Raw genomic sequence first — 15,709 nt, 5'->3', positions numbered from 1 at the left:
CATACAATAAATACACAATACAAAGAAGCCTCATTTTGCGACACTTGAAACTGTGAAGTATTAAAATGAACCAGTTTAAGTTCCATTTTAGTTCTTTTGGTGGATTTACAAAAAGACTTACTGCCGAATATTTTGGGATACAGTAAATAAACAAATGGATTATTATGCTTTTCTTTGTGAAGGTGACAAAGTTGAAGAGCTCCTGGCGTGTTCGCACCACGGCTTGTCTAGCGTAAAAACGTCTGTGGTGTGTGTGGTGTGTGTGGTGTGTGTGGTGTGTGTGGTCGTGCGGTTCTGCAGCATCTCTGAAATAATGGGATGTGTCAATTAGCAAGGAGTGAGAGATCAAATGTGAAGACCAGGCAAAGCAATTTGGGAAGAAGGGCAGATTCACTGGGAGGTTACGTAGTATCTTATGCTGCCAGTTGGGTTGCTTGACGGTGGTTAAACCGTCGTATTGGTGCCGTTGTTCCCTGGTGTTCTCTATTAAGCAGGGGGTTTAGCTCCAGAAAGGCAGAGCAGGAGGAAGAGATTAGTGAGCCAAAAATATTCCCAGCACTCCCAGAGCTGGGGTTCTGGTATTGTAGTACCGGTAGGAAGTGCCCACACTAAAGCCTGGTGTTCCCATTTCCGTGCGGACACTCGGAAGCGCGGTGCAGGCGCGTCCTGAGCCTTTAAAGTTCCCTCAGACACAGTGACAAAAGAAGGGAACTGGATGGACAGAGTTCACGGATGTTTCGGCCTGGACGTTTACACGACGCAGACAGGATCTCCACTCCGTCTGGAAAGAAGACGGAGACGCACTGGTCCTTTGAAAGGGAGGGTGGGACTGATTCTGAGGTCGGGAGATCTTCAACAGACTCGGTCTCAACCATTGCTCTTATCCAGGCTGTCATAGAGCTCAGTGCACTCACACTTTCTCTCTCTCTCTCTCTCTCTCTCCCTCTCTCTCTCTCCCTCTCCCTCTCTCTCTCTCCTTCTCTCCCTCTCTCTCCCTCTCCCTCTCTCCTTCTCTCTCCCTCTCTCTCTCCTTCTCTCCCTCTCTCTCTCGCCTTCTCTCCCTCTCTCTCTCTCTCCCTCTCTCTCCCTCTCTCTCTCCATCTCTCTCCCTCTCCCTCTCTCTCTCTCTCTCTCTCCCTCTTTCTCCCTCTCTCCCTCTCTCTCTCTCTCACTCTCTCTCCCTCTCTCTCCCTCTCTCTCTCCCTCTCTCCCTCTCTCTCTCTCTCACTCTCTCTCCCTCTCTCTCCCTCTCTCTCTCCCTCTCTCCCTCTCTCTCTCTCTCTCTCTCTCTCCTCTCTTTTGAAGACACAGCTTTATTCATTCACTCCCTGCCCTTTCAGCATTTCAAAGTCATATGAAGAGCTTGGTAACAACAACCCTCCCTTTGCAGCTGTTGAGCTCTGGATGGTGGTGCTGTCTATGCCTCCATCAGCAGTACTGGACAGACAGATGGACAGCCACATTCACTCTGCAGTGAGCTGCACTTCACTAAGATCTCACCTTCGGCTATACCACTGACCAAAGCTTAGGAATCTTTCTGTCCTCTTGCGTAAAAATACAGAGTTGGAGATGAACTCAACTCTATTTTCTTCTCCTCTGTATCGATGTCCTCTTTGCTCAGCACGGTAGGTGTCTGCTTCTGCAGTCACTATGGTTGCGGCGTTTGCTGGGCCGGGGGAGACTCAGCAGACACAATAAGACCGTCTTAAAAACCAGGCAACTCTGCCCTTCAGTGTGTCAAGAAACTCTGTGATCATTCTTTATCTAACTCTGTGCTTGTTAATGATATACATCCACTTATTACCTCCTAGTACTGAAAACCAGTGACAAAGGCTGTTATTCTCTGTATTAAGGACTGGTTTTGAAAATCGTCTCATTAAAGTCTGGGTCACAAAACTGACATTTTCCTCTATCAAACCTTAATAGTGTGATTAATAATAACATTCTCTTAAAGATATGCTATGTGAGCATAAGGGCCTGTCTCTCTCTCTCTGTCTCTCTGGCTGTCTCTCTCTCTCTTCTCTCTCTCTCCCTCGCTCCCCCCCTCTGAGTTTATCACTCATACTCCAGCCCTCGTTCTCCAGAAAGGCAGGTGTGCCGTGTGCAGTTCCAGATGGTGGTACAGGAAGGGGCTTCTGCCCTGATGATCACGTCTGCGCTGCAGTCTGACTGATTCTGCCCCGGTGACGGCTCCATGTCTGGCTCTGGGTCACCCAGACTGCCCGCTGCGGGGGGTCCCAGGCTGGGCAGAGAAAGAGCCACAGTGCCGTCCCCCCTCTCTAAGAAGGGCTGTTTCTTGGCTGGAATGACAGGACTGGGCCGTGTTCTGGCCGGAGATGAGACGGAGTTTGGTAGTTTGGAGAGGTCGAAGAATAACGAATGAGGACAATTGCTAAATCAGGTTTGGATGTAAGCTGAGATTCAGCTACTCACTGGCATACCAGCTGACTCTCAATCTCTCTGTCCCTCTTGTTTTGGCCCAGTTCGCTTTAAAATTCAGTCTGTATCTGGATTAGATCTTCCCTGGATGAGGGAAGATACATTCTAATGCAGGATGCAAACACTGCTCACACTGCAGTCGGTATGTGGTCACATTATCCCAGCAGCCCCCAAGAGGTAGTCTGACTCACTGCCATCCAATCTCTGATTATTAGGGAGAATGTACCTGCACTATTCCATTATTCCAAGGAATCCCTGGAATTCTGTTCCCTCGTACACAAAGACCAGTTTAGAGCCAGTTACGGTAGCTTCCAGTACAGTCCCTGCAAGCAAGCTTATTTACATCCTGGCTTTTACGAGCATAAGTGTAACTGCCGAAGACTCGTCTGGCGATCCGATTCCCACCTCGTTAATGAGGTAAAGCGTACTTTAGCTGATTGGCTGACAGCAGGACCTCCCCGGCACACATAGATTTGCATATTTACATATCCACTCATAATACAGACTACAAGAACGTCTGCATACGTTTGCATAACACAGTTATGCAAATGCAGAGACAAGACTGGACACTTCATCATCCAGACATTGATATCAAACACATCCCACACGTTAAGGAAGTACAAATTGGGCTTTGCTCAGCTAGCGCGCGTGCACGTCGACCCGTCCCACTCTGCAGGTGTGAGAGCCTGTCGGTCTTCTCTGAATTCATACTGACTTATTGATTCCTCTGGAGCTGCCATTTACGCCACACTCCTTTAATCACATGCCCGTCTCCGATGGCTACCTGGACCTGTAGCGAGACCCCGCCCCCGAGACATCTGTTCCCCACCAGGCCAGCAGAGGTGCTGCACAGGAAAACATCAGTGACCAGCAGCAGTGCACACAGTGCAGACGTGACTGAGGCTTGGCAATTATAACTGAAATGATAACAGTGATTATTTTCTATCTGTTTTGTGAGTTGTGCTTATCAGTTGCGTTTAAATGATTATTTGTTTTGGTCGATTTCCCAGAGTGCACAGTGGGGGTGTCTGTGATTTGTCAGAACAAAGACTCTCAATGAGACCGCTGTGATTGGTGAGATTGGGTTCAGTGTTCATCGGACTGCCAGTTTTTTTGTTTGTTGTATTGTTCACATCTCGGAGCGTTCTCATTTTGGTGCATGATCACATGCGGAAGGCATTCTGAAATGTGAACAGAATGAACAGAAGGAGATTGAATGTGTAATCCATCAGAGCAGAAGCAGTTTATCTGACCGCAAGTGCTCTGGAGAGGGTGTTCAGGAGAGTCGGTACATGACTGGCCTACATAGAGCTAACCCCAGAACTCCCACAATACCCAACTGCCCCTAAAGATCACAGAAGCCCAAGTCTGAACATTAACCCGACTACAAGACCACACCCCAGTGCTGTTTTAAGACCAAATAGATTATTCTGAAATTGTGTACCTGCTAAGAAGAAAGAAAGGATTTTTTAATTGTATGTATTAATATTTAATTATATATATTAATATTTAATTGTGTACATTAATATATCATGGTGTCTAGGTAAAGGTCTGTCCACTGGTCGCTGTTCCCCTGGACCAGAGTGTCAGAGTTAGACTGTTAACTTTTTTACCAACCGGTGGCGCATGTTGTTATTGTAGTATACGGACTCCGAGTCCGGTCCTTCAGCAGGGCCAGCCAGTCCATGTACAGGCCTTGCATACCTGGTTCAGGTGCGGTAGAGCAGAACACCCGGACCGGCCGAGTCAGTGAGGACCAGATCAAGCACCTCACAGTTCCATCGTTTTTAACAGCTGGCGACTATCCAGTAGCTTTTGACAGTACCAGGTGAATTGAAGCATGGAATGACACTTTTAAGACAGAAATGCTCATTAACATTAGAGCCATCCAGCCTTTCAAACAAATGTGCTAATGTGCCACAGTCGATGACGGCTGTAATAGACTAATAAATAAATGATGGTCTACTGTGAGCTAATGCCTGTGGCCACAGACATCGCTGGGGGAGCAGAGTGAGTGTACTGTGCTTATAATGGCAGAAAGTCACAGGTGTTCTGTAGAGATCTGAGGTTCACACTCACATTTCAACAGTAAAAATAATGAGTCATGCGGTCTCCTTCAGGAAAGTATAAAATTTAATGTTCATCTGCACACACGTGCGCGCGCGTGTGTGTGTGTGTGTGAGTGTGTGTATGTCTGTGTGTGTGTGTGTGTGTGTGTCTGTGTGTGTGTGAGTGTGTGTGTCTGTGTGTGTGTGTGTGTGTGTGTGTGTATGTCTGTGTGTGTGTGTGTGTGAGTGTGTGTATGTCTGTGTGTGAGTGTGTGTATGTCTGTGTGTGTGTGTGTGTGTGTGTGTGTGTGTGTGTGTGTGTGTGTGTGTGAGTGTGTGTGTGTGTGTGTGTGTGTGTGTGAGTGTGTGTATGTCTGTGTGTGTGTGTGTGTGTGTCTGTGTGTGTGTGAGTGTGTGTGTCTGTGTGTGTGTGTGTGTGTGTGTATGTCTGTGTGTGTGTGTGTGTGAGTGTGTGTATGTCTGTGTGTGAGTGTGTGTATGTCTGTGTGTGTGTGTGTGTGTGTGTGTGTGTGTGTGTGTGTGTGTGTGTGTGTGTGTGTGAGTGTGTGTGTGTGTGTGTGTGTGTGTGTGTGTGTGTGTGTGTCTGTGTGTGTGTGTGTGAGTGTGTGTGTCTGTGTGTGTGTGTGTGTGTGTTTATTATTCTTGGTGCATATTGTGCATCCTAGTTCACCCTTGTGTTTATTCTTGTTTGCTTTGATTGGCTCACTGTACGCCCAAAGCCAAAGGGAAACACTCTGTTGGCTTAAGTGCACTAAGTGATGTTTTATAGGTTATTATAACTACATTTCTGTATACCAAAAAAAATCTATGATTCCCTGAGGAATTTCCACTGACTCTGAGTGTGGTCTGAATGATGGATTTTACACAGAGTCAACTGCAGGAAGCCTCATCTCCAGTAAGATGCTCAGTGTTCGTTTAGGAGCGAGATACACTCTGCAAACTCTCATCAGCTGCAGAATAATTCACCTTTTGTGTTTATTGTGTGAACTGAGTGTTGTTGAAGGGTTATGGGATGGCTTCAGAGTGTTTCAATTTAGCCTCTTTCAACATTCTCCAAAATGTATGAAATCCCAGCACTAGTGCCACAGATAACCAGTCAAACCAGTCGATTAACAGTGAAACGTGTTTGGAGCTCTAGAAACACTCCATTAAGGGAAAGACAGGCCAGAAACACACATGGCAGGTTTGCTGAGTCATTCCCCGAGCTGAGCGTTCTGGTTATTTGAGAGCATGCTCAAGTTAAAATCCCACAATCCTCTGCTGTATACCTTCACTAGTCTTGGCTTGTCTGTACTGCCCCATCCATATGAGGCTGTGTAATTAAGCTTTAAGAACTTCAAATGCTTCTCAAAGCTTTTTTCTGTAGCGCTGCAGTTCTCTCTGCCTTCAATCACCCACAGTGCACTTGGGGTTGTGCTGTGTAATGAGGAGATTAGGCAGAATTTGACACAGACTGGGATTACAGCATTATAGACCCGATGGCTCTTTCTTCCTGCCTCCATGTCTGAAGGGGCGTGCTGAAACGCACCGTGTCAGTGGAGAGAAATAAAGAAGCATTACTGTTACCCTGAGCCGTGGCTCGCCAGATCCCAGCACGTACCCAGGGAGTTAAGATCCGGGCCGCTGCGCATGCATGCGTTAGGCCGACAGGCTCTGACATGGATATGGTTCCCGTTAGCAACCACGTCGTCATGGGGAGGGACCCTGTTTCACTCCAATCTTAATATGCTTCCTGCGTTTAGATCATCCATATATCAGCGTGTCACACAGGGCTTGTGGCGGACATCATGAGTTCAGAGAGTAGATGACTGAGAGTCGATGCTGAGGTAAGATGAGCCTCTGAAAGCCGCCAGCAGAGCAGAGACTCCACTGTATTCATCTTCCTCTGTCATCCTCTTCATCTTTCATCCTCGCTCCTGCTCGGCTGATCATGTCTGGGGTTGGCTTGGACGCTTGTTCTCTCTGTGATGTACTACTAACCCTGCCCCCTTCATGTAGTGCAGTATTTTCCCAGTGAGTCTCTCCCCCTCATCCTCTCAGCCTGAGGCCATGGGGTAGCTCATTATACCTTATAAAAGAGTAAATGTATCCCTGTATGTACCCCTGTATGTATCACTGTATGTATCTCTCTGTGTATCCCTGTATGTGCCCCTGTATGTACCCCTGTATGTGTCCCTGTATGTGTCCCTGTATGTATCCCTGTATGTGCCCCTGTATGTACCCCTGTATGTGTCCCTGTATGTGTCCCTGTATGTGTCCCTGTATGTATCACTGTACGTATCCCTGTATGTGTCCCTGTATGTGTCCCTGTATGTGCCCCTGTATGTATCCCTGTATGTATCCCTGTATGTGTCCCTGTATGTGCCCCAGTATGTTTCCCTGTATGTATCTCTATGTATCACTGTATGTATCCCTGTGTGTCCCTGTATGTGTCCCTGTATGTATCCCTGTATGTGTCCCTGTATGTATCTCTCTGTGTACCCCTGTATGTTTCCCTGTATGTATCCCTGTATGTGTCCCTGTATGTATCTCTCTGTGTACCCCTGTATGTGTCCCTGTATGTGTCCCTGTATGTGTCTCTCTGTGTATCCCTGTATGTGTCCCTGTATGTATGCCTGTATGTATCCCTGTATGTGCCCCTGTATGTTTCCCTGTATGTATCTCTGTATGTATCACTGTATGTATCCCTGTATGTTCCCCTGTATGTTCCCCTGTATGTGTCCCTGTATGTATCTCTGTATGTGTCCCTGTATGAATCCCTCTATGTGCCCCTGTATGTATTCCTGTATGTATCCCCTGTGTGTCCCTGTATGTTTCCCTGTATGCATCTCTGTATGTATCACTGTATGTATCCCTGTATGTATCCCTGCAATGTATCCCTGTATGTTTCCCTGTATGTTTCCCTGTATGTAACAGTGGGGGCTTTTGTAATTTGTTCCTTTGTTTGTTTTTCATTTTCTTTTCACTGTATCTTCAGTCCCAGTGTATCAGTATCAGAAATCCTCCCAGGCAGAGCAGAATTATTAAAAACTAATGAAGACACTGCAGATGTATTAGTAAAAACGTTAAGGACACGGAGTTGTAAACAGATGCTTGGGTTGAGGAGTTTAGGGAGAGTGAGAGGAAGGTGTGAGGGGAAGGGGAGGAGTTTAAGGGAAGGGGGAGGAGTTTAGGGAGAGTGAGAGGAGGGGGGTTAAGGAGTGTGAGGGGAAGGGGGAGGAGTTTAGGGAGAGTGAGGAGGGGGGGTTAAGGAGTGTGAGGGGAAGGGGAGGAGTTTCAGGGAAGGGGGAGGAGTTTAGGGAGAGTGAGAGGAGGGGGGTTAAGGAGTGTGAGGGGAAGGGGGAGGGGTTTATGGAGAGTGAGAGGAGGGGGGTTAAGGAGTGTGAGGGGAAGGGGGAGGAGTTTAGGGAGAGTGAGAGGAGGGGGGTTAAGGAGTGTGAGGGGAAGGGGGAGGAGTTTAGGGAGAGTGAGAGGAGGGGGGGTTAAGGAGTGTGAGGGAAAGGGGGAGGGGTTTAAGGGAAGGGGGAGGGGTTTATGGAGAGTGAGAGGAGGGGGGGTTAAGGAGTGTGAGGGGAAGGGGGAGGGGTTTATGGGAAGGGGGAGGGGTTTATGGAGAGTGAGAGGAGGGGGGTTAAGGAGTGAGGGGAAGGGGGAGGGGTTTAAGGGAAGGGGGAGGGGTTTATGGAGAGTGAGAGGAGGGGGGGTTAAGGAGTGTGAGGGGAAGGGGGAGGGGTTTAAGGGAAGGAGGAGGGGTTTATGGAGAGTGAGAGGAGGGGGGGTTAAGGAGTGTGAGGGGAAGGAGTTTAAGGAGTTATGGGAAGGGGGAGGAGTTTAAGGAGTTAGGGGAGTGGCATACTGGATGAAGCTCTCACCATGTGCAACCTTACAGCTAAGATGAAGGCATGACGTCCTTTACTTCTGAAACTTCAAACAAGGACATTCATCTGTCTGGGCCTATGTACTGTCACACACACACACACACACACACACACACACACACATACACACACACACTCATACACGCGCGCACGCACACATATATTTTCTTTCTTGTGCACTTCTCTACCTGCTTCCTGTCTCTGTTCCTGTGTCTGCTTCTGTCTCTCTCTCTCCCTCTCTCTCTCTCCCTCTCTCTCTCTCTCTCTCTCTCGCTCTCTCTCTCTCTCTCTCTCTCTCTCTCTCTCTCTCGCTCTCTCTCTCTCTCTAGCTACAGATATCTGATGACAAGCACTTGTAAATAAATAAATATAAACATATATTTATTCTAGACATATTGTGCTGATATTTTAACGCATTCACTAATTTCTCCTGTACACACACGCAGCATAACTTCAATATACTCCTCAGATGATGGGCTGTGTGTTATCAGTGTGTGTAAGTCTTATCTGAGGTGTGTGCGTGCTCTGTCTCTCTCTCTGTGTCTCCTGCACTGACTGCGTGTCTCTTCTTCTCTGGACTTCCTGTGTTCCTTTTTCTGTCTTCACGTTATGGGTGCTACATCTGTACAGTTATCTAGCATTTCTTCTGGACTTTTCATTTTAATCAGATAATAATCTCTATTAATCTCTAATAATTCTCTATTTTATAGTTTACAATATTCTAATTTATTAATGGAAGAAACATAATTGATCCAATTTTGATCCAATTATTAATGTGTTCTTTTGGTGGGTTTTGAGAGGGTGTAGTGAATTGTGTTGTGAAGGTGATGCATTTCTTTGGGCCTAAGGAAGTTTGTTTGTGGGCGTAGGCTGTTACTCAGACACGCTGTGTGCTGACAGGAGTCTGGATGTGTCTGGGATAAGTGAGAATGGAATTTTTCAACATGGATGCTTTTTTAACATTTAGAGAGAAAGCAGAGATTGATGCAGTCATGCTCTGTATATTGGATTTGCGGTAGATCTTTTAGGATGTATTTTTAGGGTGACCAAATTCTAAGTTTCTGTGGCATTTGTGTGCCCTGAAGAGACTTTTTGATAAAGGTTTGGACCCCAAACCTCACTGCAGTGTAAATTCCTCAACCTGTGTGAGGAAGTTAAAAGGTTGATCCCACAGAGGAATTCTTAGAGGAACTCTGTCTCTCATGGATGGTTTCTAAGCTCAGACCACAGCATTGTTGGGGTCTTGGGTGCCATCACAGCTGCACTGAGCGAGATGACGTAGAGAAAATCAACTTCTGTACTGACAACATCAGTGTCTTTAAGTTTTCTTTCTTTCATCCATGCTGAGACACATTTTCACATTTTCACGTTTGCATGCAGTATGCGACTGTGTGACTGCTGGTTGCTGTTGGGTGTTGGGGTTTGTCTTTGTGTGTGTGTGTGGGGGTGATTTTGGGGGTTAGGGGATGAGGAGATGAAGAGGGTGATATGCATAATAATGAAAAGTGTTCAAATATTTCTTTCTTTTAGATTATCTCTGTCTCTTTCTGTCTGTCTCTCATGAGGAGAATTTTGCCTAAAATGCTGGTGTTGTCCTTCTGCACTCAGGCGGTTGTTTATGCAGATTTGTGGTGATGACGTAAGAATGGTCAGATGAGTTATGTTGTCCTCGTTTAATCGCTGTCACTGTTACGCGCTCTCATTCACAGCTGCTCGGTGTCCTGCTGAGATGGACTTATGGCGGTTTGGCTCCTTGATGCAGCTCTTGTGGTTTACAAACAATGATTGAGTTCATTATCTGCTGTTCCGGATTCTCTCCATCAGAGAGCTCGGTCCAAGCCTTTAACACACACTTTGGTTGATTTGTGTCGAAGACAATGAAGCGTTTTTTAATTTTGTTGGATATATTCCACATCCACCTTGTTTGCAGGCACTTCAACAGGCAAAGCAGAGAATACAGATGAGTGTCATTGCGAGATGCGGAATTCTGGGCTGGTTTATCCCTCATCATGCATGACTAAACAGATAAATATCATATACGTAGCATATGTTGTATTTAATTAGCTTGGGTGGGATAGCGGCACAAGACAACGTTCCCAGATGGCATGTGTTCCCAAAATGAGCCACCTCTGGTGGAGATTGGCATGTCTGGGCCTCTGTTGGTGCTGGAGCACTGTGTGTGAGCACCCAGGTGGCACACATGGACCAAGACACAGCTGGTCATTTCTGAGATATACAGGATACATTTCTGAGATATACAGTGCTGCATACAGGCCAGAGACATGATTCTGGCCCAATTCTGATCCATTTAAAGCACTTATGGGTCAGTGATGGCAGTGGCAAGCTGTCTCACTGTACTGTGGGCCAGAACAGACCCAGCTGTCTCACTGTACTGTGGGCCAGAACAGACCCAGCTGTTAATGTACTATATAAATGTGGTGCTATTTATAACAGTTAATGTACTATATAAATGTGGTGCTATTTCAAAGCAGATTGAAGTGGCCAAAGGGATAATTGGCAATAAGGATTTCCCAGACATTTCCTGTTCTTCACCATCATCATCAGGCATGTTTGCTGCCCAAAATTTGGAAATCTGATTACAACATTTTATATATTTCCAGAATTCCTTTATCATTTTTATATAGCAAAGAGTTGCCTTCTGAAAACTGGGTCATTAGCTGGTTCTAAATTTGAAAGGCAGAGCCGTGTGTGTGTGTGCGTGCAAGTGTGTGTGCGTGCAAGTGTGTGTGTGTGCAAGTGTGTGTGTGTGTGTCAGCAGCACTGCCCCTCCAACGTGTGTGTCCTGTGACTGGGGAGTCAGGACAACTGTAAGACCCGACAAACCGCGTGTGAGCGCGAAGCCCTGGAAGCTGTGCTCAGCGTTCTCTGCAGATCAGACTAGCACACTGACAGGCTACGGTGACTCTTAATGGTTTGATGCCAACAGAAAACACTGAAACTACTCCAGTAAAGTTCAGCATGAGTGTAGCAGGCATCAGGGCAGGAACCACAATGCTTGGAAACCTCAGGCTTTCAGATTTATTGAGCCATGTTGCTTCCCTGCTAATAGCATTCAGACACTATCAAGTTCTGTCTTGACGTGTTCAGTTGCATTTTAGTCTGAAGTATTTAAGTCTTGGGATTTAGTATCTTTGAAGCTGGGTTGTTAGTCTCATGATATCTGTGGGTCTGCAGAAAGGGTGAGAAAGGTGCATTATGGTCAGAAACAACAAATGATCAGAACTATTAATAATGTCTGGCAAACTGTACATGGCACATATATGGCACATAACTCTAGGAATATTACGGCCATACACAAACACAAAACAATTTGTACTGCACACAAAATACAATTTACAGTATATTGTAGGCTATACTCTATATAGTTTACACTAAATCTGTGTCGATAATGCAAGTCGGATTCTTTGGGATTCACAATATTGTATTGATATTGTAAATCTTTGCAATAATATTAATTAATTTATGTTTTCATTTAAAAACATCAGTGTACTCATAACCATATAACAATATAATGTGGATATGGCCGCTATGTTAAGCCTTTAGCTCCCTAAGGCCAGTATAAGGGTTTGTTCTATAGCTTCTACAGGATTGGGATTTGACTGTGATATCGTGATGCAGATGGATGTGTTGAATCGTGAACTGAACATCGTGATTAGTATCAAAAGCCTGTGTTGTCTGTAGGCAACTGTGCTCTCTGTATTCAAAGTACATCCACCTAACTGCTGGAACACGGTGTAAGAAATTCGGTTATGTAAACATATAGCTGCTTTGCTTAAGTTGTTCTGCTTCCTGTCCCAGCATGGAGCTCCTGTCAGTCTGGGGAGGGATGACGATCACGTCGGTCCATGCTCATGCCAGCAGTGGAGGGAACCTGTGCTTCCTCCCGCCTGACATGGTGATTGATGAGGATAAAAACAGCTGTGAAGGACTAATAATGGCTTCAGCAGCAAGAGAGACTGACAGCCGGATGGACGGATGTGTTTTCCGTGCCTAGAGCGCTCTCACCAACCCAGAAACAATGTCAACCTTCAACTTCTCTGCCCACGACATCAACCAAAATGCCTCAACCTAGACATGCCTACTGGCTTTGGAAACGAAGTGATTACCTTTCATTTTGAAAGGAGAGCAAAGCCACCTTGCTAAGAGGAACCTTGAACTGCTTCAATTGACTTAAAGAGCTTTCTGGATGAGACCTGTGTTTTCATTTTATGTAGAGACATTCTGTTATTGTGGGAAGAAAAAGAACGTGCTGATTCATTTTAATTATAATGACCTACCAAGGACCTGCCTGGCTTTTGCAGTTGAGAAAGGTGTTTACTTTTCACCCGCCACTAACAAAATGAGGATTCCTTGTAATACAGGTCTGTGTTGAAGAGAATTACAGCAACAGATTACAGCAAATAACAAACAGATTAAAGGAAAGGTCGTCTTGGGGGAAGATGTAGTTTTCTCCGGACTAACTGTTATGTCAGGAAACCAGTGGAAGAGTCTCAATGATCAGTGAGACATTTATGAAAGAAATATATTGTCTGTTCACACCATTTATTCTGATAATAACCAGAAAACACATATGCCTGCCCTGTTGAAAAGATGAATTATGGCATTCATTTCTGGGGTTTGTTATTTCAGTGGTAATTGGTTTGTAAATACTGTAATCATAAGCAACATGTGGCAGGAACTAATGTACCTGGTAAGGGTGGTATTGATAAGGGTAGTATTTGTATGGGTGCTGTTGGTAAGGGTGCTATTGTATGGGTGGTATTGATTAGGGTGGTATTGGTAGGGGTGGTATTGGTAAGGGTGGTATTGATATGGGTGGTATTGATTAGGGTGGTATTGGTATGGGTGGTGTTGGTAGGGGTGGTATTGATTAGGGTGGTATTGCTAAGGGTGGTATTGGTATGGGTGGTATTGATTAGGGTGGTATTGGTAGGGGTGGTATTGGTAAGGGTGGTATCAGTCTGGGTGATATTGGTAAGGGTGGTATTGCTAAGGGTGGTATTGGTATGGGTGGTATTGGTAAGGGTGGTATTGATATGGATGGTATCAGTCTGGGTGATATTGATAAGGGTGGTATTGGTATGAGTGGCATAGGTAAGGGTGGTATTGATTAGGGTGGTATTTGTATGGGTGGTATTGGTAAGGGTGGTATTGATATGGGTGGTATTGATTAGGGTGGTATTGGTATGGGTGGTGTTGATATGGGTGGTATTGATTAGGGTGGTATTGGTATGGGTGGTGTTGATATGGGTGGTATTGATTAGGGTGGTATTGGTATGGGTGGTATTGATATGGGTGGTATTGGTATGGGTGATGTTGATATGGGTGGTATTGATAAGGGTGGCATTGGTATGGGTGGTACTGATATGGGTGGTATCAGTCTGGGTGGTATTGCTAAGGGTGGTATTGGTATGGGTGGTATTGGTAAGGGTGGTATTGATATGGATGGTATCAGTCTGGGTGATATTGATAACGGTGGTATTGGTATGAGTGGCATTGGTAAGGGTGGTATTGATTAGGGTGGTATTTGTATGGGTGGTATTGGTAAGGCTGGTATTGATGCTCTGTGCTTCTTTGTCCTCAGATCACATGCATCAGAACTCAGGAGGAGACGAAGGAGGTGCTCCAGCTGGAGGAGGGCACCTGCTCACCTGGCTTCCAGGTGCGGGAGTACCAGGTGGAGTATGTGGGAAGGTTCTTGAAAGATCAACCTCTTCTACAAGGTACGACACCAACTTCCCCACAGTCGATCACAAAGTCCATTAGCTCCTTATGTTAAACTTGTGAGACAGTCTCACATTGTCAGTACCACAGCTTCAAGGTTACAGCAGTGTTTGACTGGGTCTTGGGGAGAGTTCCTTTACAACATGCCAGTCTCATCAACACTGTTCTCACCCCCATGAACTAACAGTTGCAGTGGCCAAGCAAAACAACAAAACATTCTATCACTCATAAAATAATCCACTTGATTTGTGTAATGTTTACAAAAGCTTTGGTGGCATGGCGTATCCAGGCAGGGGACAACAGTCGCTACACAGAAGAGATTTCCTGCTGGAAAATGTCTGCTGCAGGGTTTGTTCTGGCCCACTCCACATGCTTATATCAGCAATGGAAACGTGGCTGGACTCGATGAATTAGTCTGACTGAAAACTATAATCATTTCATTTACTGTGTTTCAGTCTTGTAGAGGTTCCACTCTCGGTCTTTTAGAGGTTCCACTCTCGGTCTTGTAGAGGTTCCACTCTCGGTCTTGTAGAGGTTCCACTCTCGGTCTTTTAGAGGTTCCACTCTCGGTCTTTTAGAGGTTCCACTCTCGGTCTTGTAGAGGTTCCACTCTCGGTCTTTTAGAGGTTCCACTCTCGGTCTTGTAGAGGTTCCACTCTCGGTCTTGTAGAGGTTCCACTCTATTGTGTGGTCCAGTTTGGGCATAAAGGGGGCAGTACCAACCAGTATATGCAAATGGTGGTACTGACCAGCTGCCCTGGTGTGACCTCTGCCCCAGCTGCTCTTGTGTGACCTCTGCCCCAGCTGCCCTGGTGTGACCTCTGCCCCAGCTGCTCTTGTGTGACCTCTGCCCCAGCTGCCCTGGTGTGGCTGGAAAACATGCTCAGTGTGGTCTGCTTCTCTGGCAACACCTACTTCTGTTTGTCTTAAAGGAATTCTCCAGCGTTAACAACAACAACAACAACCAAAGCAAAACCACATCAGAATAATTTAAAATACTTTCAGGCTGTTTTTGTTAAACACTTGTTTTTTAAATCCATCTTAATAAAATATGTATTTTGAGGTTTACACTAAATATTCCTTTAATGTAACATTTCCCCCCAGTATCAGAAACCCTCCCCAAACCCAGGAGACTGGGAGGAAAATCAGTGAAGCGGCGCTTAACATTAACAGGAAAGTCACATATTACTCATAAAGAAGGTCACATCTGAACAGTTTTCACACTGATATATTAATAATCTTACCAGCAGATGGATCTCCATGTGCCTCAACTATTTCAATCTGCTTTGTGTCACTCGCTATCCAGATGTACAGCAATCCTCACAAACCGCACTGTGTGTGTGTGTGTGTGTTTGGAAGGCAGCACATGGGCTGAACATATGCTCGGTGTGGTCAGCACACATAAGCTTCTCTATGGCTGTCGCTGGGTCAAGCCAGACTAGACGATCCCCACACAGTGGCGTAATCTGCAGTAAGAACTGTCAGAACTCAGCACACTGCAGCTCTTCGGAGATTCACAGTAATGTCTGTTAGTGCATTCTCAGCTCCTCTGGGATCAGCAGTAATGTCTTGCCTGTG

At 45.8% G+C, this 15,709-nt stretch overlaps 1 protein-coding gene across 1 annotated transcript in view; it reads left to right on the top strand.

Moving 5' to 3' along the window:
* cdh13 (cadherin 13, H-cadherin (heart)) overlaps positions 1-15,709 on the top strand; it is a 265,633-nt gene that overhangs the window by 59,668 nt on the left and 190,256 nt on the right. The window contains exon 2 of the mRNA XM_035525755.2: positions 13,992-14,130. Coding sequence (XP_035381648.1) covers positions 13,992-14,130 — 139 coding nt within the window. The remainder of the gene's footprint in view (positions 1-13,991; positions 14,131-15,709) is intronic.

Source organism: Electrophorus electricus, chromosome 6, assembly GCF_041902795.1.
Source record: "Electrophorus electricus isolate QZ-2024a chromosome 6, ASM4190279v1, whole genome shotgun sequence".
Lineage (NCBI taxonomy): Eukaryota > Metazoa > Chordata > Actinopteri > Gymnotiformes > Gymnotidae > Electrophorus > Electrophorus electricus.
This window is presented reverse-complemented; position numbering and strand designations above follow the sequence as displayed.